The sequence below is a fragment of the Meles meles genome, chromosome 20 (assembly GCF_922984935.1).
Source record: "Meles meles chromosome 20, mMelMel3.1 paternal haplotype, whole genome shotgun sequence".
NCBI classification, from domain to species: Eukaryota; Metazoa; Chordata; class Mammalia; order Carnivora; family Mustelidae; genus Meles; species Meles meles.
In genome coordinates, this window is record NC_060085.1 from 13,797,396 (window position 1) to 13,820,091 (window position 22,696).

Here is a 22,696-nt window from a genome sequence, read left to right on the forward strand (position 1 = left end):
CCCCCACTCGGATTCTGCAGTGACCAAGATCACTTTCCTCTACTCCCATCCCTCACCCCCTTAGTCAATCATGTAACCAGTATATTTTAGGGTGCGTTTCCAAAATATTCAGCTAAAAACTGAACTTGAACAAATGACTTGTAGAAAAAAAACCTGGAGAACAGAAACAAAGCAGAGATGAAATTCGAAGAGAGGGATGGACAAGGAGAAGGACATGGGGAGGAGGAAGGGCAAGTATCATGTGACTCCTCTAGCCATGCTGGGAGATTTGAGGCATTGGGTCAAGCCCACCGCCCTGTCATACTTCCTTCAGTTCAGGCCCTACTGTCCCTTTGAGTACAAGGTCGCAGGACCTGTGCCCTGAATTTTACTTAACAGTACTGAATCTCTCCCCCCACCACCATATTAACAAATGTATACCTGAGCATCCTTCTTAAAACTTGGTTTTTTGTTGTTGGTTTTTTTTTTAAGATTTTATTTATTTATTGACAGACAGAAATTACAAGTAGGCAGAGAGGCAAGCAGAGAGAGAGGAGGAAGCAGGCTCCCTGCTGAGCAGAGAGCCCGATGCGGGGCTCGATCCCAGGACTCTGGGATCATGACCTGAGCCGAAGGCAGAGGCTTTAACCCACTGAGCCACCCAGGCGCCCCTTAAAACTTGGTTTTTAAGAACGACCCAAAAACAATCCATTAGAAAGTACATTGGAGCATTGGGAAACAATCCCTTGGTAGCATTTCTATGGAAATTCCCACCCCACCTCTGGAGCACGTGCTCAGCGTTTACAAGTATCATCTGGCTCCATCTGACGCCAACCCTGCGGTGTTGGTAAGACCCTATTTTACAGTTGGACAAACTGAGGCTCTCACTGGGAGCCCACAGTGGGGGCTGAATTTGAAGCCAGGTCTGGGGACGCCAGAAACCTCACGCTTAATACCCAACAGCCCTTTGAAACCAGGTCCTAACCAGCCAGGTCCGCCTGGTGGCAGAGACTCGGTCCTACGCAAACGGAAGTGGCACTGCGCGTCAGGCGAAGGTCCAGGCGGGGGCGGGTGTCGGGAGGCACGGGACGTGGTGAGTTCTGACACCTTTATGGCACTGAGTCACGTGAAACCGGAAAGCTAGGAGCACTCTGTGACTTTAAGGCGGGAGCGAGGGGCGGGTCGTCGGGGCGGGACTGACGTGACTCCCGGTGGGAGCCGCGTGCGCAGCACTTTGAGCCTTTAAGGCCCTCGGGAGGAGGGGTCCGGGAAGCGGGCCCAGACGGCTGATTCACGTCAGGCACTCTCCTCCCCTTTAAGGCGCGCGGCAGGGCGGGGCCCGGTGGCTGGCTCAAGGCGCGGTCCGCGTCCGCCGGCAGAAAAGCGGCTTAAAGGCGACGCGTGGCGCGATGGCGGCGGCCCCACGCGCGTGCAGGCGGCGCTGGCGGCCGCGCCCGGTGCTGCTGCTGCTGCTGCTACTGCTGGCGCTGCCGCCCCTGGGCGGCCCGCCGGGCGCCGCCGCCTACTTCCCGGAGGAGCGCTGGAGCCCCGAGTCGCCGCTGCAGGCGCCCCGAGTCCTCATCGCGCTGGTCGCGCGCAACGCGGCCCACGCGCTGCCCGCCACGCTGGGCGCGCTCGAGCGGCTGCGGCACCCGCGGGAGCGCACGGCGCTGTGGTGAGCGCGGCACCCGCCTTCCCCGCTCCCGGCCTGCCTCCCCCATCCAGCCGGCTCCACCCCGCGAGCTGCCTGCTGCCCTGGCACCGGGCGAGGCGGGCGGGACCCACGCGTGGCCCCTGCTTGCTTCCCTCTTCGGGCTGGCCAGAGCCGCTGGCCCTCCGCTTGCTGTCCCTCCCTCCCTGTCTCTGTCCCGCCGCTGTGGGACTGACGGACCGCGCTCTGGCTTCTGGCCCCGCGGTTGGGGCAGATCCGAGACCACTCGTGCCCAGCCCAGGGCTGGGCCGCTCTGCCTGGGACGAACCCTCCAACCGCCTTCGGGGCACTCACAGCTCCAATCAGGGGAGCCTGGAGCCCCCACGGCCCACACTGCATTTCCACTAACAGGAAGTCTTTTCAGCTTCTGCTGCATTGGATCCTGAATCCAGCCCGAGTCAGATCCTGTAATCTCTAACCAGCGTGGGTGGGTAGGTGGGTGGGTTATGGGACCAGGTGGCCAAGGGTGGGGGAGTGGGCAGAGCCATATCGCAACTGGTGATTTCCCGCCTCCTGCTTCGGTTTCCTCATCTGGAAAATGGGGGCGTTAATATAACTCTGGTTGCCTTTCTCTCGGAAAATTAATAGGTTAATGCACGTGAGGCCTTGAGCCTGGCATCTCTAGCTTGGTGCTCGGTGACCAGAGCTGTGGTTATGGTTATGTTGTCCTTACTAGTCATGGCTGCTCTTGTTGGCAACTTAATAACAACTTATTTGAGGGGAGAGCCCTCTTCTTGATGTGGACTCCTAAATGTCCCTCACCCCCGCCCCCATTCCAGATTCCCCAGCTTGGATAATGCGGGCACACAGTTGGCGCTTAAGAAATGTTTGTTGAATTAACCAGTAAGCACAGGCCACTCTAAGGTGCTGTTGTCAATAGGAGACAATCGAGGATGGTGGGGTGGTAGATGATACATGCATTTTTAAATTAAGTCACCATATTTAGTCCTTAACGTGGTTATGAGATCCTGGGTGCTCAGTGTCTGCTGTATTTTTCCCAAAATTAGCTTGTTTAATCCCTTCTGCAGCCCAGTGCAGCAGGTCCTGTCCTCATCTCTGTTTTAGATGAGGAAACAGGCATGGAGGAGGGAAGCATCTTGCCCAGGGCTGTATAAGCTGTTGGAAGGCCAGCTTTGGGGTGTGGAGCCCATGTTGCTTCACTGCTACCCGGGGCTGCCGCAGTTTCCCCAGCCTCACGCTGACTGCCGTGCTCTGCTTTTCAGGGTGGCCACAGACCACAACTCAGACAACACATCGGCTGTGCTGCGGGAATGGCTGGTGGCCGTGAAGAGTCTGTACCACTCTGTGGAGTGGCGACCGGCGGAGGAACCCAGGTGAGCTCCGGGTTCTGCCCTGACCCCCCTCCCCAAGTCAACTGGGCTGCACCCCTATTCACACACCTTTCATGACTCCCTATTGTCCTGTGACAGAACCCCCGCCCTTCTGCCTCTGCCTCTCTGGCCCAACTCTGCAGCTGTACGGGCTGGCCTTGGCTACTCTGACCCGCCCTCAGTTTCAGTGGGCCATAATCCTCCAGCTGGACCTTTGTCCCGACCCGTCCCTCCACCTAGAGTTCAGTCACTCCCTTGTCTTCCTGGTGGACGCCTACTGCTTTATTCCCAGTCTCACTCTATGCTTAGCTTCCCCATGAGCCCCTGGGCAGTGCGGACCACTTGTTTCATTCAGCCTTTCCGGGTTTATTTCTTTACCTGTCTGTCTACACATTCCCTCCTCCAGGAAGCCCTCTCTGACCACTGCCCTCGGGGTTGCCATAGCCCTCCCTCCTTCGCACATCACAGCTGTCTCTCTATGCAGGTCCTACCCGGATGAGGAGGGCCCCAAACACTGGTCTGACTCCCGCTACGAGCACGTCATGAAGTTGCGACAGGCAGCCTTGAAATCTGCCCGGGACATGTGGGCTGATTACATCCTGGTGAGTCTCTTAGCCAGCTACTCTGAGATTGTGGGGGAGATCTGGGTGGCTGCCTAGGGAAGGGGGATCAGTGGGATGTGGAGACCATCCTTAAGCCGGTTTACAGAAGGAAACAGGCTCTGAGAGGGGGGAGTGGGTTGTCAGATGTGATACAGTTGGTTAGCAGAGGAGCTGGGATTCGATCCCTGGCCGCCGGGCTTCGTAACATCAGGTGGTGTCCCCGACTGTCCCCTGGGGTTGCACTCTGGGGTTGTCTCCGCTTTATCGCCACCTCTTTGCACCCCACAGTGACATCCTCTGGGTGACAGCTGAGAAGCAGGAAGATGGGGTGGGGGTCTGGGGGCTGGTGGAGAGTCTAAGTTGCTGAGGCCTGACTTTCACTTCCTTCTCCTGGGCCAGCCATTGCCTCTGGAGGAAGGGACGGTTCAGGCTGGAACGCAGTAATGTAAAGGTACCTGCCCACAGGCCTGTGTGAGCTCCTTGAGCCCGTCCCCTTGATCGGGACGTGATCCCCTCCCCTGGTATGGATGGGGCTGGATGGCACTGGGGCTGCTGGGCCTGGCTCCCCTGATGCCAGCCCGACAGAGCCCGTGGTCGGTTTTCATTGAGGCGCCACACTCCGAGCTGTGGTCTCTACTTTCTTCCACCTGCCAGAGCCTGGGGATGCAGTGAGGATGAGCCCGGGCTGAGCCCTGCCTTCCTAGTGTCCCAGGAAGGGGGGCCGTGACCAGAAACCAAAACCGAGTGAGGAAGAACTGGGAGCAGCCGGTGCCGTGATTGCGGAAAGGCGGCTGCTGGTGGATCGGTGTCTGGGGCTGCTGTGACAAAGGACGCCTCGGCGCTGGCGGGGAAGGGGGGGCTGCAAACAGCGCAAGTTCGTTGTCTCCCAGTTTTGGAGGCCAGAAGTCTGAAGTTAAGGTGTCAGCCAGGCCCTGCCCCCTCCGCTGGCTCTAGGGGAGGATCCTTCCTCACTTCTTCCAGCTCTTGGGGCTCCATGTGCTCCTGGGCTTGTGGCCTGTGGCTGTGTTCCTCTGTTGTCTGCCTCTGTGGTCCCTTGGGCTTATCTCTCTGTCTCTCCTCTTCTTACCACGTTATCCGTCATTGACTTTAGGGCCCACTCGACTCCTGTGTGACCCCCTCTTAACCTTAGTTACGTCTGCAAAGACCCTATTTCCAGATAAGATAATGGTCGCAGGGTCCTGGGGGTCAGGACTTCAACCTTTTTGGGGGCCACCGTTCAATCCACAACAGATGGCACTGTCAGGGTGTAGTAATGAGTGAGTAGGGTTGGGGGTGCCTCTCTTAGGAGGGAACCCTAGCTGTGACCTGAAGGAACAAAGAAGCCAGCCTCAGGAAACTGGGGTAAGTGTCTGAGGCAGAGGGAGCAGAGTAGCGTGCAAGCTTGAGGCCTTCAGGGACTGGTGAGGCCCCTGTGGAGGTGATGGAGGTGGTCCTGTAGTGGTGGGAGGGGGCCAGACTATGCAGACCAAGGCAGAGATTTGGTTTTTACTTTGAGGGTAATGGGGAGCCATGGAAGGTAGATGAGCAGGGGAGAGTTGTGTTCTGATTTATGATTTTCAGAAGCTCCGTGGCTGTTGTGGGGAGCAGGGCCTGTTGGGGCAAGGAGGCCAGTGTGGAGCAGGGCTGTGAAGAAAGGCAAGTAGATTGAGGTTGCCTTCATAGGCCGAGGGGACAGACCCTGCTCAGGGACGGGATGTGAGGGGGCCGGGAGGACCCCGTGTCCCTGGCCTGAGCTCTGCAGAGAGGAGGAAGAATGGAACAAGCTCCTCCTTGGAGCCCTATGGGTTGATGCCTTATCAGACCATTTTATAGATGGGAAAATGGACACCTAGAGACGGAGGGGACAACGTGCTCGTTGGTAGAGTCTCAGAACCAGTGAGGCACAGAGGTGGGACTGGAACCTTCTGGAACTCTCTAGCACAAGGCCACCTTATTTGCTTCCCTGGGTTTTGCTTTCAGGGTTTGAGGCTGGTTGGTTTTCACTTTTTTCCCTCTGCAGACTTGGGTGGAACTCTACATGTCAGTTCAAAACTCAAAGCAGGGGCGCCTGGGTGGCTCAGTGGATTAAGCCGCTGCCTTCGGCTCAGGTCATGATCTCAGGGTCCTGGGATCGAGCCCCGCATCGGGCTCTCTGCTCTGCAGGGATCCTGCTTCCTCCTCTCTCTGCCTGCCTCTCTGCCTACTTGTGATCTCTCTCTCTGTCAAATAAATAAATAAAATCTTTAAAAAAAAAACAAAAACAAAAAAAAACTCAAAGCAGCTTTTGACACACCAGTATCTTTTGGTAACTAGAGACTTTGGAAATCCATATTGGGGTGTGAAATCATTTGTCTGGTGTTTTAAAATCGTTAGGAAAAGGACTTCTTTTTTTCTTTTTTTAAAGACCTCTTTTTAAAAGAAAAAGCAAAAAAAAATTTTAAAAAGGACCACTTTTTTTCTCTTTTTGTAAATGCTCCGGGTGTTACTTGTAAGAAAATATACAAGAAAAATAAGAAACTTAGGGAAGAAAAAAACAAGCAAACCTTGTAATCTTACCTCCCAGAGAGACTCCCTTTCTGGCTGGTTTCCGTGTTTTCTAATTGAGGTGCAATTCACATAACATAAAATTAACTGTTTCAAAGGGAACAACTCAGCGGCATTTAGTACATTCATTATGTCGTGCAACCACAACCTCTCTCTAGTTCCAGAACGTTTCCGTCACCCCAGAAGGATGCCCTGTCCCCAGGAGCAGTCGCTCCCTCTCCCCGGCCCCTCCCCCAGGCTCTGGCAGCCACCAGTGTGCTTTCCGTGTCTGTAGATGTGCCTCTTCTGGACGTTTCTTATAAATGAATCATACGCTCTGCGGCCTTCTATGTCGGGCTTCTCTCACTCAGCACAATGTTCTCAAGGTTCATCTGTTGTAGCGTGTGTCCAAGCTGTGTTCCTTGTTATGGCTGAGTGATGTTCCATTGTATGGACGGACTACGTTTTGTTCACCCATTCTCCCGTTGATGGACACATGGGTCATTTCCACTGTCTGGCTCTCGTGGCCGATGCCGCTGTGAATGTGGGTGTGCAGGTGCCCGTTTCTAGTTGTCTCGGTGCGTACCTAGGAGCGGACTCGCTGAGTCATTAGGTAGTTCTTTGTGTAACTCTTGGAGGAACCGCCAGACCCTTCTGATTGTTTTTATTGTGTATATATTCAAAGGTCACACATACAAATGTTCTCGGGGGCCGGGCAGGGAACAGCCCCGCGGCTTGTCCCAAGGGGCAGCCGCCTTCCGTCTCCAGCTGGGGGTTGCCCTGTGGGAGTGCCAGTCTGGAATTGCCAGGGAAGGCTCGGATTCTAGTTCTTGGTGTTGCATGTGGCAAGTGATTTATAGGTTTTAAAAATCCTGTGTGGGTGGGTGCCTGGGTGGCTCAGTGGGTTAAGCCTCTGCCTTCAGCTCAGGTCATGATCCCAGGGTCCTGGGATCGAGTCCCACATCGGTCTCTCTGCTCATCAGGGGCCTGCTTCCTCCTCTCTCTCTGCCTGCCTCTCTGCCTACTTGTGATCTCTGTCTGTCAAGTAAATAAATAAAATCTTAAAAAAAAAAAAATCCTGTGTGGGCAACAGAAAGCCTATCTGTGGACCAGAGGCATTTAAAAACAAATCAATCAGTCCTAAGAGTTCCGTGATGCATGATGACCTGGTGTCTTCACGTCCCAGTGGACAGGGACACCCTCGCCTGATCCTACCCCGTGGCGCAATTCCTAGCTATCTGGGCTCACTCTGCAGTGGGATGGGGCCAGAACTTCTCTAGCCGGTTCTCCATGGCTAGACTCCTGCGTCGTTCCCCAGTTAGTGTGGTCAGCAACACTGCAGTGAGCCTCTGGGTGTGGCCTCTCTGGGGAGTGTTGGTGACACATGGTTTTGGGGGGAACAGCAGGCACCTTCCTCCCGACGGTGACCCTTTTCCTGGGTTGGTGGATTTCATCCCATGCTGCACCAAGCAAGTTACCATCTTTTTTTTTTTAAGATTTTATTTATTTATTTGACAGACAGGGATCACAAGTAGGCAGAGTCAGGCAGAGAGAGAGGAGGAAGCAGGCTCCCTACTGCGCAGAGAGCCCGATGCAGGGCTCGATCCCAGGACCCTGAGACCATGACCTGAGCTGAAGCCAGAGGCTTTAACTCACTGAGCCACCCAGGCGCCCCTAAGTAACCATCTTTTTATCCCGACATGTAAGGTGTTACAGGAAAACAAAGGCTTCCGTAAAGACCGGATTTGTACACACTCTGTCAGCCCGTAATTCACATTAGATATGAGGGCGTTCCTCCCCGCCACTCCCCACGGAGTTGGCCTCTGCTCCGACTGTCCTACTCATGGACAGGGGCTGCCTTTTTGAGAAGTTCCCATAAATGGCGCCACGTGTACTTGCTGTCGTGTTTGATGTGTTCCCCCACACCCCCCCCCCCCCCGCCCCCAGCGCCACGTCTGGGCCCCATTTGTGTTGCTTTGTGCATTGTGGTCTGTCCTTTCTCTTGCTACAGAGTGTATTTCGTTGTATGAGCATTACTGGGCTTGTCACCAGGGGCAGAGCCGGTGGTGGAGGAACCGGCTGGCTTCCAGGGCCCCATCTGCTACTCTAGGATCCCCAGACTGCCGCCCCCTCCCCTCCAGGACGCTGGCCGTTGCCACAGCTGTTCAGAGCCGTGGGCCAGCCTGGGTCAGTCCCATGGGCCCTGCTGATGCTCTGCTGGGTGTTTTGCAGTTTGTGGACGCAGACAACCTGATCCTCAACCCGAACACACTAAGCCTCCTCATTGCCGAGAATAAGACGGTGGTGGCCCCCATGCTGGATTCGCGGGCCGCATACTCCAACTTCTGGTGCGGGATGACCTCCCAGGTTAGGGGGCTGCTGGGGGAGGGTGGGGGCCGGGAATGGTGGGGGCGATCGAATGGGGACTGTGGCTGGAGCCTAACTTCCCATTACCACCTCATGGTAGGCCGTTTACAACACCATCATGGTAATCCTTAAATAGCTCCTTGATGGAAGGTCTGTGATTGTGCCCTCTCCTCCCCATTCCCTTCCCAGTCACTGAGGCACAGACAGAAATGCAGGGAAAGAGGACTTGACTTGCCTAAGATCACAGCTAGGAAGCCATGGTGCCAGGTAGGACTTCAGGCACAGCTTGATCCAGGCGTTCAAACAACTTTCCCATCTTCCTCCATCTTTTGGGTGGCTTCATTGTCAGACTCCTGGAGCACAATCCTAGCACCATCCAGCCAAAGTCCACTTTGGGCCTTGTCCAGTCTTCTCCTACACCTGAGCCAATTCCTGAAGCCAGGAAAATGCCAGGTTCTGATTGACTGATCCTGGGCCGGTAGTCCCACCCCAGGGTTGAGGCTGGGATTGCAGGCAACACCAGGAGGAGTGAAAGGGTAGGTGCTGGAGTGGGGGGCATGCCAGAGCCAGGACCCCCTCCTGTCTCTTTAATTGATGTGTGATTCACATAATAGGAAACTCACCCTCTTTAAAGTGAACATTTCAGTAGTTTCTATTTTAAAAAATATGTCATGGAAATCTAAATATTACATTCTAACAATTCCAGTTTGTAAAGGTATGATGAAGAGAGAGACCAACTTCAGATGGTTAAAACTTCTTTTTAAAAAGTTTTTGCCCCGTGTTTCTTGAAGTCCTACTTCTGATGTTCTGTCCTGTGTAAATCAAGGAATCGCAAATATCTGGTCCCTTTCTCAGCTTGCTCATTTCCTCCAAGTGCTGCCTTTCTGATCTGAAGTGTTGAGCTAGGTCTGTAGGTGGGCGCACAGCTGCAGCCCTTCCCTCCTGGGCCCCCACCCTACTGCCTGTGGCTCTGGGTGTGGGGGATGAGCCCTGACCACCCCCAGAGTTCTGGACTCAGGGAGAGCCCACCACAGCCAGAGGCTGGCATCTGGGTCCTGCTCTCTTAAGTGTTTCATGCCTCCCCTTGTCCCAGGCCTCCAGCCTTACCTCTAGGATCTCCCCCCCATAGAGCTGCACCCTCCCCCCCCACAGGGCTACTACAAGCGTACCCCCGCCTACATCCCCATTCGCAAGCGGGACCGCCGGGGCTGCTTTGCTGTTCCCATGGTACACTCCACCTTCCTCATTGACCTGCGGAAGGCAGCGTCCAGGAACTTGGCGTTCTACCCTCCTCACCCTGACTACACCTGGTCCTTTGACGACATCATCGTTTTTGCCTTCTCCTGCAAGCAAGCAGGTGAGCCCACAGAAGGTTCCCAGAAACCAGAACTGCAGGGTGCAGGGATGGTTTCAGGTGTGGCTGTATCCAGGTATTCAGGTGATGTCCCCAGGACTCCCTTTCTTCTAGTCCCCACTTTGCCGGGTCACTTCGCTCCTCTTATCTTTAAGACCTCTTTATTGGAGGTTGTTTTCACCTTGACAGTCTCCTGTGTTCTCCCAGTTTTCTATAGTTGAGCATAATTATTTGCTAATTGTACAGTTAGGGAGGAAACATTTTAAAAAGAAAGAGCACAGCCATAGCTGGCCTCTCATTTTTTTTTAAACCGTGGTTCGGTGAACAATGGCCCCTGGCCCAAATCTGGCCCACCATCTGTTTTCCTGTAGCCATAAGCCAAGTATGACTTGGGTTTCTGGACCTAATTCTATCTTGAGTGTGTGTGTCGGTGGGGGCGACTTCCCCACACCAACAAGCCATTGTCTCTGTAAGACAAGCAGGGTATCCTCCAATTCAATTCACTTCTGACAGTCTTTCCAGAGATAGTGTCAGATCGCACAGGTTGGGGGGTGCTTAGTCGGACAAGACTGTCTGCTCCCCCAACTTCAGATGCTGGCCACAAACCCACGTGCTTCTGAGGAACTGGCCATAAACCTGAGGCTTCCAAGACACTCTCCTTGGGGCCTGTTACTTTGCAAGAGCAGCTCACGGAATTCAGGAACCCCATTTACTCGCCAGATGCCTTGGTTTAGTCTAAAAGGCTCTAACTCAGGAGCAGCCCTGGGGAAGAGATGCGGTATGTGGGGTGCGTGAGGTCCGGGGGAAGGGGCGCAGAGCTTTCTTTCCCCCTCCAGGATCCAGGTACATTACTCTCCCCACACCCCACGCGTTCACCAACACGGAACTGCTTGGAATTCCATCCTTTTGGGTTTTTATGGAGGCTTTACGTAGACGTGATTGATTGGATCATTGGCCCTCAGCAATCCAACCTCTAGCTCCTCTCCCCTCCCCTGAGACCGGAGGGGTAGGACTGAAAGTTCCAGCCCTCTGTTCGTGGCTGATTCCCCTTGGCAACCAGTGTGTGTGCTGGGGGAGGGAGGTTCCTCTTTAAGTGCTTTTCAAAAGTCACTGATTAACATGAGAGACACCTCTAAGCTCTCAACATCTAGGAAATTCCAAGGGTTTTGGGAACTGAGCCTGGACCTGTGGACGAAGACCAAATATATACGCCAAGTCCATATTAGGCCATCTGAATGGGAAAAAAAGACCCGAAAAGACTAATACTTTGTGACATCTGAAGATCGTGTAAGATTCGAATCTCAGTGCCTATAAAGAAAGTTTCATCAGCACGCAGCCACACCCATTCACCGACCTCATTTCTGGCTGCTGCTGCATTCCAGCCGCAGCTGAGTCATTGAGACAGAACCGTCTGGCCCATACGTGTAAATATTGACCATCCGGCCCTTTACAGAAAAAGTTAACCAGTTCAAGTGAAAATCATTTTTCATTGGGTTTTTCACTTAGAAAAGATATGCGTGAAACCTTAAACCAGCCAGAAAGGGCAAATGCAGACGGAGGTGCTGTTGCTTCTGTCTGGGTCAGCCGCGTCTCCCCTTTTCCTGCCTCACTGGGCCTCTGCGCTGCCCTCCCTGGGGTGGTGCGGTTGGCGGTGTCTCGGAACCCCGCCGGGGGGATCATGGCAGTGGCTGTGCGAGGCGCTCGTTAACAGCTCTGGAGTTTTCCCCAGGCTGGCCTGGCAGCTGGGGAGCAGAGGAGTCCCCGCCGGGTGCCGGGAACGAGGGGGGGACCTGGCGAGGTTCTAGGCTCACCCTTGGTGGTGCGGCTGGTTTCTGGGAGCCGCTGCTGCCTGTACCATTTTCCACTTTGCATTGTTGTTCCCTCGGCCGCAGAGGTCCAAATGTACGTCTGCAACAAGGAGGTGTACGGCTTCCTACCTGTGCCACTGCGGTCGCACAGCACCCTGCAGGATGAGGCGGAGAGCTTCATGCATGTGCGGCTGGAGGTCATGGGTGAGTCCCCAGACACGGAGGGCTGAGTCACCTCCCTTTCTCTACCACCTTGCCTCTGTCCCATCTGCTGCGTGCCAGTCCCTTGGCTGGGAGCAGGGCACCTCGGCATGAACAAGGTGGATGGTTGTCCCTGTGCACAGCATCCTGAGAGCAGTCAGGATGGGCTCCCGGGAAGAGGTGGCATGAAGATGCAGGGTGGGTAGGAGTTAGCCAGGAAGAGAATTACAGCTGGAGGGAGCAGCACTGGCAAAGGCCAGGAGGCTGGAGGGGGACATGAGCTCAGAGAACGGCCAAGATTGATGGGACAGAAATAAAGGTGACGAGCTGGGCAGAGCTGACAGGCAGGGCCAGCACAGGGGCCTTTGACACCAAGCTGAGGAACAGGGCTTTTCCCCAAAGGCAGCTGGGAGCTATAGAGGGTGTGAGAGCAGAAGGGGCAGCAGGTTTTCACGGATGGACCTTCACTGTGCATGGCAGTGTCTGGGACACCACCATTTCAAGCTGTGTCCTCATCCATGCCGCTGCCAAACCCAGACCCAGCATTATTTAATACTTATCTTAAGCAGACACTTTTTTTCCCTACTTGAATACATTTATTTAAAAAATACATTTATTTAAAAAGGAAACTAGGGGGGCACCTGGGTGGCTCAGTGGGTTAAAGCCGCTGCCTTCAGCTCAGGTCATGATCTCAGGGTCCTGGGATCGAGCCCCGCATCAGGCTCTCTGCTCGGCAGTGAGCCTGCTTCCTCCTCACTCTTTGCCTGCTTCTCTGTCTACTTGTGATCTCTGTCTGTCAAATTAAAAAAAAAAAAATTTTAAAAAAAGGAAACTAGGAATTTTTAAAAAAGATTTTATTTATTTATTTGACAGACAGTGAGAGAGGGAACATGGCAGGGGGAGAGGCAGAGGGAGAGAGAGAAGCAGGCTTCCTGCTGAGCAAGGAACCTGACCTGGGGCTCGATCCCAGGACCCTGGGATCATGACCGGAGCCAAAGGCGTATGCTTAATGATTGAGCCACCCAGGTGCCCCGGAAACTAGGTGCTTTTAAGATAGTTGCAAGCTTGTGCCTTTCTAATATATATACACAAATAAATCCATGAACTAATCACCTAGCCATTCCTCTAGTGGGCCCCTGAGATGGGCCAAGCACACAGGGCTGAGCTGCCACCAAGGTTGTTTGAACAGGGGGCTCCTGTTCCTGCTGGGGCTCTCCAGAGACACCACACAGTGTGTCCTGTGAGGCCTCGCCCAGTGCTGGCCACGCACAGCCCCCAAAAGGTCTCTGAAGCAGCGTGGCCTTTCCTCCCACTGCACAGACAGGGAGGAGTCCTGCTCCTTTAACCTTTCCCACGGTTAAATCTCTCTCTAGAACGTTCTAAGACACCCCCTGGTGGCTGAAGGTGGAATGGCACCCTGCCCTCTGTTTTTGGGAGGACATTTAGGTACTTTGAGGTGACCCCTCAGGTTGCAAGGTCACCAGGGTGGAGACCCCTGCAGTACCTGAGCGTTTGTCACACACACATGCCCAGGCCTGGTCCAGCGGCCCCACCAAGCCACAGTCACAGGTTGGGGGGGGGTCTCTGTTGTCGCCAGCTCTGGCCAGTGACTGGCCCCTGAGAAATGTCTCACAGGCTGCCAGAGTTTTCCTACTTGATTTTATTATTTTTTAAAATGTTATTTTTATTTATTTATTAATAAATTTTATTTTTATTATTTTTTATGTTTTGAGAGCAAGCGAGAAAGCACTCATGAGAGCAGGGGCGGTATGGAGGGAGAGGGAGAGAGAGAATCTTACATAGTCTCCACACCCAGCATAGCCCGATGTGGGGCTCTCATGAGAACATGACCTGAGCCGAAATCAAGCTTCAGATGCTCGACCAGTTGAGCCACCCAGGCTCAGTCAGAAACTATTAGAACCTGAAGCCACCAGAGGGGTGAATATTTTCCTGTGTCTCGAGGGCCAGAGCAAAGCCTACAGAACAGACAGAAGGAGGGTCTGAGGGTTTCAGATATTTGTGTATCTTTCCGGTGTGAGTGAAGGCTGTGTTTTTCTATCCCTGTGTGGGTACCCAGACCCGGGCTGTGCATGTGATTTTTCACGCGTTCAGAAGTCTGAAATTTCAGACTTGCAGGAAGGCTCAGTGACGTCCCCCGGGATGGGGGATCCTGCCGCCTGCTTCCTCCCCTCCCCCCCAACCCCACTCGTGGACAGTGGAGCATCTTTGCCCATCACCTGGTAACCCTTGCTCTTACGCTCACAGTTAGGGTTTATTACAAGCAAAAGGATGCAGGTTACAACTGGCAAAGGGAAGGGGTGTCTGGGGTGGCGTCCTGGAGAGTTCTGTGCATGAACTTCCGGGTGTCCCCTATGTGGAGTCATGTGGACGGCTTTCACTTCTCCCAGCGCCCTGTATGGCCACGCACATGGTGTACTGCCGTCCGGGGATGCTCCCTGAGCCTCAGGGTCCAGGCTTTTTACTGGGACTCACTCACATGGACCTGGCTGACTGCCTCTCTAGCCCTACAGGGGGCGAGCTGATTCCACGTGGCCCAAGACCCCTCCCCTAAATCACACTGTTGGCATAAACCACCCAGTGTGGCCCGAGAGCCCAGGCAAACAAAGATAGTCCTGTCAGGCAGAATGTTCAGAGGGCTTCCACCTCTCAGGCACTGGGGACAAAGGCCAGACCTCTTTTTGGGCAGGTTTGATTATTCACCCCCGCGATGGGTCTGGAGGTGTCTGGTTTTTATAATCACTGTGCTGTGACTTTTCTGGAAAGGCTGCATTGCTTTGCTCATTCTGGATGCCTGCTGTGCTCCGTCTTCCCCAGAACTGACAACAGTGAGGCGCTCCTCCCCGCCACAGGCGGCCTTGTTGCCTTCCACACCCCGCCGTGGAGGGGCAGAAGCACGGAAGGAGAAGGGAAGAGGCATCTGGAGTTTGAACCTGGGTGCTCAGATCCCAGCATCTTGCTCTCGGTCTCCAGCTCCCTCAAGAGGGTGGGGGCAGGGCGTGGCCAGAGCTGTGAAGAGCCCCAGGCAGGAGGAAACCCCAGGATGCAGTGTTCCTGGGGGGCCCAGGTTGGCTTTGGGCTGTGCCCCAGCCTGTCTCAGACAGAGGGGCCTGTGTCTCTCCCTCTGGCTCACACGGGGCCTTTATTCTCCGTGGAGCAGACGGCGCACTCACCTTCAGGCTGGCCTCCTCTGGGCCAGCCTCCCCAGTCTCCTTTCCACCCATGGAGCTGATCCTTCTGAAGGAAGCTGCCAGGGTTGTGCCAGGACAGGGCCCTGGAGACGTGGTCTGAGCGCTGCTGACCGCAGCTGGCAGGGTGGGGGGAGCTCATGGCCACTCTGAAATTCTTGCCACACTTTGGCTTATAGACATGCCACTCCCGTCCCATGGTCACCTTCTGCAGGTGTATCTCTGTGGTCTCCCCTCTGTGTGTGTGGCTGGATCCAAGTTGCCCATTTTGATAAGGACCCCAGTCACTATTTTCACTTGGTTGTCTCTGTAAAGACCTTATTTCCAAATAAGATCATGTTCTGAGGTACTGGGGGTTACGATTCCATCCTGTTGGGGAGGACACGATTCAGCCCATAATGTGCATTGTCTCATAACATCTCCTGAAACCTCTGGGGGGAGGAGTTGTTTTTTTTTTTTTTTTAAGATTTTATTTTATCTTAAGATTTTTATTTATTTGTCAGAGAGAGAGCAGAAGCATGGAGAGCTACGGGCAGAACAGGCAGAGCAGGCAGAGGGAGAAGCAGGCTCCCCGTCGAGCAAGGAGCCCGATGTGGGACTCGATACCAGGACCCTGGCATCATGACCTAAGCCGAAGGCAGACTCTCAATGATTAAGCTACGCAGGAATCCCGAGGAGGAGGTTTTTAAAATTGGAGTCCTGAGGCACCTGGGTGGCTCAGTCGGTTGAGCATCAGACCTTGGTTTCAGTTCAGGTCATGATCTCAGGGTCCTGAAATTGAGCCCCGTGTTGGGAATCCATGCTCTGTAGGGTGTCTTCTTGAGATTCTCTCTCTCCCTCTGTCCCTCACCACCACCCCTCCCCCACTCATGCACACTTTCTCTCTCTCAAATAAATAAATCTTCAATAAAATAAAATTGGAGGGGTGCCTGGGTGACTCAGTGGGTTAAAGCCTCTGCCTTCAGCTCAGGTCATGATCTCAGGGTCCTGGGATCGAGCCCCGCATCGGGCTCTCTGCTCAGCGGGGAGCCTGCTTCCCTTCCTCTCTCTATCTGCCTGCCTCTCTGCCTACTTGTGATCTCTGTCAAATAAATAAAATCTTTAAAAATAAAATAAAATAGGGGCGCCTGGGTGGCTCAGTGGGTTAAGCCTCTGCCTTCGGCCCAGGTCATGATCTCAGGATCTTGGGATCGAGCCCCGCATCGGGCTCTCTGCTCGGCAGGGAGTCTGCTTTCCCCTCTCTCTCTGCCTGCCTCTCTGCCTACTTGTGATCTCTCTCTTTTATTTTTTTTTATTTTTATTTTTTTTAAAGATTTTATTTATTTATTTATTTGACAGAGAGAGATCACAAGCAGGCAGAGAGGCAGGCAGAGAGAGAGAGGAGGAAGCAGGCTCCTGCCGAGCAGAGAGCCCGATGCAGGACTCGATCCCAGGACCCTGGGATCATGACCTGAGCTGAAGGCAGAGGCTTAATCCACTGAGCCACCCAGGCGCCCTCTCTCTTTTATTTTTTAAGAAAATAAAAAGATACACATCTTTAAAAAATGAATAAATAAAATGAAATTGCAGTCCCTTTTTATAGATGAAGAAAGCCAAGGCCTCACAGTAGGTTAAGGTCACACAGTTTGCCATCATTTTTTTGGTCATTCTCTGAGTAATTATTGAGTGCCTGCTGTGTACCAAGCTTTGGGCACTGGGGACTCAGTGTGAGTGGACAGACGTGGTGTCTATCCTACAGTGCTTGTGGCAGACAGATAAAAGCCAGAGAGGTGGGCTCACAGAATTGGGGTTTGATGATGGAAGGCCAGATGCTGTGGGAGCCAGGAGGAGGGACCCTGCTCCAGATCAAGAGGGCATCTTAGCTGAGAACTCAGGAGAAGGAGGGGAGGAAGGAAGGTGTTTCATGCAGAGGCCCAGCATGTGCAAAGGCCCTGAGGTAGGAGGGGGTGCATTTGGGTGCAGTGCCAACAGCCAGAGTGAGTAGGTGCAACATTGTGAATGATTCCAGGCTAAGGAGCTTGGGGGGGACAGGGTTCCCAGAGGGGCTGGGGAAAGGAAGGGACGCTGTTAAGGGGCTGGAGCTCCTTCCCTGGTGACCCCACTGACACCCTGGCTTCTGTCTGCCTCACAGTGAAGCACCCACCGGCGGAGCCCTCCAGGTTCATCTCTGTGCCCCCCAAGACGCCTGACAAGATGGGCTTCGACGAGGTGAGCCAGGCTTACCCCAGCAGGTGGTGGTGGGGGACGACGGGAGACGGGGCCCGGCCTGGAGGGTCTGACCAGAGCTCTGGGCCCGCAGGTCTTCATGATCAACCTGAAGCGGCGGCAGGACCGGCGGGAGCGCATGCTGCGGGCTCTGCAGGCGCAGGAGATCGAGTGCCGGCTGGTGGAGGCTGTGGACGGCAAGTGCGTTCCGAGTCCCGCGTGGGGGATGGGGGTGGGGGCGGGGCGGGGTTGTGGCTGTTGGAGCCGGTGGGCACCTGGGTGTAGACGGCTCCCAGGCGGGCCCTAAGGCGTGCGTCTTATTCTGACCCCCTCCCCCTCCCTGTCCCCGTCTCCAGAGCCATGAACACCAGCCAGGTGGAGGCGCTGGGCATCCAGATGCTGCCCGGCTACCGGGACCCCTACCACGGGCGGCCCCTCACCAAGGGCGAGCTGGGCTGCTTCCTCAGCCACTACAACATCTGGAAGGAGGTAGGTCTGGCCGAGGAGGGCAGGGACGCCCTCAGGCTTCTGGCCACCCAGGGAGGGACTCGCTGGCGCCCCCTGCAGGCTTCTGGGATTTCAACGGGACAGAGGGCCTCGGTTCAGAGAGCTGTCCACCTGGATGTCACAGCAGCCTGGATGGGGCAGCTGCTGTCCTTCCGGTGTGCAGATGGGGAAACCGACGAGGGAGGGAGGAATGTGCCCAGCTCCCATAGAAGGTGGGGTCTCGGGGCGCCTGGGTGGCTCAGTGGATTAAAGCCTCTGCCTTCAGCTCAGGTCATGATTCCAGGGTCCTGGGATCGAGCCCCGCATCGGGCTCTCTGCTCAGCAGGGAGCCTGCTTCCTCCTCTCTCTCTGCCTGCCTCTCTGCCTAGTTGTGATTTCTCTCTGTCAAATAAATAAAAAAAAAAAAAAAAAAAAAGAAGGTGGGGTCTCAGGCCTAGGACCTCCAAGTGAGGCCTTTTCCCACCCCGCTGCTGCCACGGGTCTTTGGAACCTGGACTCGGTGCTCAACACTTACCAGTAGAAGTGACAGCCACGGGGACAGTCAGCAATGCTAACCCCGCACCGGGGTCTCGGCCACTCTCAGAGGGCGAGATTCAAACATGGAGCCACTGGGCGGGGGCCAGACAGGGCATCCAGGCGTTTGAGGTGACGGGTCCTCTCTTCCTGAGTGAGATTTGTCATGGAGGGCATGGGGTGGAGGTTCCTGTATCCAGGCAGCCTGACCCGGGTTCAAGCCAAGCCCTGCCTCTCAGAGGGGTGAGCTCTGTGAGCGAGGAGGGCGCCTTGTTCTTGCAGGTGACAGTCACCCTCCTCAGTCTTGAGGCTTCTCAAGTGCCTTTGGGAACACCCATGTACCTGCTGTGCATCAGGCCTGGTGCTGGGAGCGGGACAGCTACCCAGACAGATGCGGGTCCTGGCAGGGGACTCACGGCCCTGGGAGATGGGGACTCTGATGGCAAACCACAGTAATCGAAGTGCGACGCACCCACATGAGGACAAATTGTCCTCAGCTGACAGCTGCAGCCAGTGGTCAGGGAGGGCCTCCTAGGTGACCTCTGAGCCCAGGCCTCAAGGCTGGGGGCCAGCCTGCCACCGTGCCACGGTGGTGGTGGTGGGGGTGCTCTGCGTCAGCACAGGCACCGGCCCTGGAGTGGGAAGGAGCAGCCAGGCCAAGGGCAAGGCCAGGGCACCTGTTGCCAAGTGTGCAAGGAGCTGATGGCCAAGAGGTCAATCCAGACGACGGTGAGGAAGGCTTGTGTTTGCTTCTGTCCTGTGGCCCCAGGGCCTTGAAGCAGAGCTGACTTCTGGGTCAGGTCTGGCCTTGGTCCCCATCTGATGTGGGCAGGGCATCCTCCCTCAGGTTGTGGACCGCGGGTTGCGGAAGTCGCTTGTCTTCGAGGACGACCTGCGCTTTGAGATCTTCTTCAAGAGACGCCTGCTCAACCTCATGCGGGACGTGGAGCGGGAGGGTCTGGACTGGGACCTCATGTGAGCGTGGGCCAGGGATGGTGGTGCGGCCTGGGCCCCTGGGTGGCACTGGGGTGGGGGCAGGGCTGGGGGGCTTGGTTTGGAGTGGGTGGAGCTGCAGTCTGAACCCGGGAAGTGAGGCCTAGAGCCTGGAGGTCTGAGGGCCTTTGTAGGGTAATAGGTCACACCAACTCTCAGGGATGTGGTGGGAGGGGACTTGGGTGTAGCCTGTGGCTGCTGGATCAGAGGGCTGGGGGGTAGGGCCTGTGGCTTGTGAAGATGACCTGGAAATCTAGGGACCTGGCCTGTGAGGAGGGGGCTTGAGAGGGCTTGGAGACTTGAGGAGTCCTGGAAGGAATGGGGTTTGCCTGAGATTTGAGGTGGAAGCCTGTGCTCAGGGCTGAAGGTCTTGGGCTGTGGCCTGGGGTGGGTGTGGTCAGGGCTTGGGGCTGTGCCCAGAAGCTGGGGGCATGGCAGGGCGTGGGGGCGTGGCCAGGAAGCCTGGGTCTTAGACCAGCAGTAGGTAGGATGTGGCCAGCATATTTCTGGACAGTCCTTTGGAATCTCCCCACGGTGTACAGGGCCCTGATGCAGGTGCTGGGCCCCAGACTCTGGATTGTGCTAGTCATAGGACTAGGAGCTATACCCCTTCCTCCCCAGCCACTCACCACGTTCCTGCACGTTGCCCAGCTGCCCCACAGCCTTCTGAACTCAGAACAGCTTCCCTCCTAGCCCCAATCCTTCCTGTGGTTCAACTTCAGAGAGTGTCCAGGACATCCTCCCCTTCTGAGCTCCAGAGCCTCCCATGGCTCCCTAGTACCCTTGGGAAAAACGCAGTCTCCTCCCTGCACGTCCCAGATCCCTGTGGTCCTCCGTGGTCCGGCAGCCACCCCCGCCTCCTGGCTGCTCCTCCAAACACGCCCAGCCCGCTCCTACCCCAGGGCCTGAGGGAGGCTCACTTGACCTCAGACTCGCTCAGTTAGCATTCTCCGCGGGCGCGAAGAGGGTGACAGGTCCCTGACTGTGCACCCGCAGCTACGTGGGCCGGAAGCGGATGCAGGTGGAGCACCCGGAGAAGGCCGTGCCCCGCGTGAGGAACCTGGTGGAGGCAGATTACTCCTACTGGACGCTGGCCTACGTGATCTCCCTGCAGGGCGCCCGCAAGCTGCTGGCCGCCCAGCCGCTCTCCAAGATGCTGCCTGTCGACGAGTTCCTGCCCGTCATGTTTGACAAGCACCCAGTGTGAGAGGGGCGGGCCGAGGGGCTGGCCTGGGTCGGTGGGCGGGGTGGACCCCCCCACCCCAGCTGTGGCTTTCCCTCCACCCACTCCTCCCTCCGTGCCTGCCCCACTCCCGCCCCGCCCACTTCTGTCTCAGTCTGTCCCCTCCCACTTCCCCCTCGGTCCGTCAGGACTCCCAACCCACGGTGGCCCCCCTCTCTTTCCCCCCCAGGTCCGAGTACAAGGCCCACTTCTCGCCCCGCAACCTGCGCGCCTTCTCGGTGGAGCCCCTGCTCGTCTACCCCACGCACTATACGGGGGACGATGGCTACGTGAGTGACACGGAGACCTCAGTGGTGTGGAACAACGAGCACGTGAAGACCGACTGGGACCGCGCCAAGTCCCAGAAGATGCGGGAGCAACAGGCCCTGAGCCGCGAGGCCAAGAACTCCGATGTGCTGCAGTCGCCGCTGGACAGCGCGGCCCGCGACGAGCTCTGAGCGCTTCGGGCCGAACCGCCAAAGCCGGCCTCACTGGCGCAGCCCGACCCCCGGTAGGCCGCAGAGGGCTCTCCCCTCGAGGCAGTGTGCAGCCGGCTTGGCTCGGCTCTGGCTCAGCAATCACGTGCACGCAGGCAGCTTTAATGGAGTGCCTACTGTGTGCCGGGAATGGGGCTTGGCACTAGGGCATCAGAAGGGAACCAGACCTCGTTCCTGTCTTCAGGTGCCGAACACTTGGAAGTCCTCACCGGGTACCAGGCTTCCGCGTTTGGCAGTGGATGGGGCATAATTATTCCCTCAGCCAGTGACTGATTGGGCCATCAAGCTTTTGTTGATTTCCCCCCCTCCCCACCCCAAGAATCAGCACTAGTGATACACAGTCATTGTTTTAATGCATTGAAGTATTTATTGAATGCCTGCTGTATGTCAGGCACCAACCATTCTGGGCTCTGGAAATACTGGGATAATCAAGATACTTTCATTCGTTTCTCCGCATACCTATGAAGCACCCACCATGTGCCTGGTACTTGGGACACAAAGACAAGTTCTTATTAACTCAGAGCATTTATTGAGTGCCTACTGTGTGCTGGGAACTGAGCTTGGTGCCGGGGTGAAAATCAACAAGGTGCTTTTCACTCTTCAATTGGCTTTTTCCGCACACGTGTAGAGGGCGCCCGCTGGGGGCCGGCATTAGCCATACCAAATGGCACAGCCTGTGCTCGGTCAGGACATCAGACGACCCACCTGCTTGCAGGGCTGTGTTCCAAGGTCTGGGCCACCCAAATGAACAAGACAAGTCTTACTTCTCCTTGCAGCAGGCATCGATGGAGCGCCTGCTGTGTACCAGACCTCGTGGACTCCCTGTGAGACTAGAGAACTGTTGGCTGAGAGTTTGATCCCTGCCTGCCACCCCACCCCAGCCTGGTCACCCAAGCTGTGTGCAGACAAAATCCCCACCACCACTCAGGAGGGAGGGTGGCTCTCCCCTCACCAGGGACAGCCCCAGGTCCTAGCGACACACGGCCACTCGCAGGCTTCCCTGGACCCAGCCCCCCTGGTGGGGGCAAGGGATAAAGACAGGGGCTGGGTCTCCTGTGCTCACCCCTGCCCCCGTGTTTTGTCATCCCATCTGCTTGACCTCCCTGCCCTGTGTCTCAGGCGTGGGCTCTGCCTGCTCCGTGGGGTTCCTGCGTTCAAGCCTTTGGTGGGCTTGTGTGTTTGGGTCCCTGCGGGGGCTCGGCTGCACCAAGGTACTGCCCGGGGCCTGGGCCGGTGCTCCCCGGCTTGGGCTGGGGGATTTGCTGTGTCTCCCGCCCAGAATGAATGTCCAAGCCGGCCAGCAGTGCTTTGCTCTCTTAGGGACACCTGCTCACTGGGTCGGGTCCTGGATAACTTGCTTATTTTTTTATTAAACGTTGCTGGTTGGTTTTCACATCAGTGTGTCCTTTTCTTGGTTCACTGCATTGCTCATCACCAACACACGCTCACACTTCCCACACCCCAACTGCCGGCCAAGACATGGGAGAAGGTGAGGGCCAGCCAGGCGCTGGAGGGAAGCCCACTGGTGGAGGGAGTGTGGGGCGAGGATGGTGTGAGCCCCGTTTCCGGCCTACCCCGCCCCATAAAACCTCCCTGAAATAGCCCAGGGACAGCTGACCCACCCTGCGCCAACTGCAGGATCGTCTCCGATGACAGGAGGAGAGACGCTGTCCTGTT

General features: G+C 55.9%; 1 protein-coding gene across 1 annotated transcript; it reads left to right on the top strand.

The window, feature by feature from the left end:
• Nucleotides 1–1,265: 1,265 nt before the first annotated feature.
• On the top strand, nucleotides 1,266–22,412 carry COLGALT1 (collagen beta(1-O)galactosyltransferase 1). The gene is made up of 12 exons (XM_045991171.1): nucleotides 1,266–1,654; nucleotides 2,914–3,024; nucleotides 3,506–3,623; nucleotides 8,379–8,513; nucleotides 9,666–9,870; nucleotides 11,760–11,879; nucleotides 17,214–17,290; nucleotides 17,382–17,488; nucleotides 17,644–17,776; nucleotides 19,155–19,282; nucleotides 20,297–20,503; nucleotides 20,713–22,412. The coding sequence occupies exons 1-12, from the start codon at nucleotides 1,389–1,391 to the stop codon at nucleotides 20,978–20,980; spliced, it is 1,875 nt and encodes a 624-aa protein (XP_045847127.1). The 5' UTR covers nucleotides 1,266–1,388; the 3' UTR covers nucleotides 20,981–22,412.
• The last annotated feature ends 284 nt before the right edge of the window (nucleotides 22,413–22,696 follow it).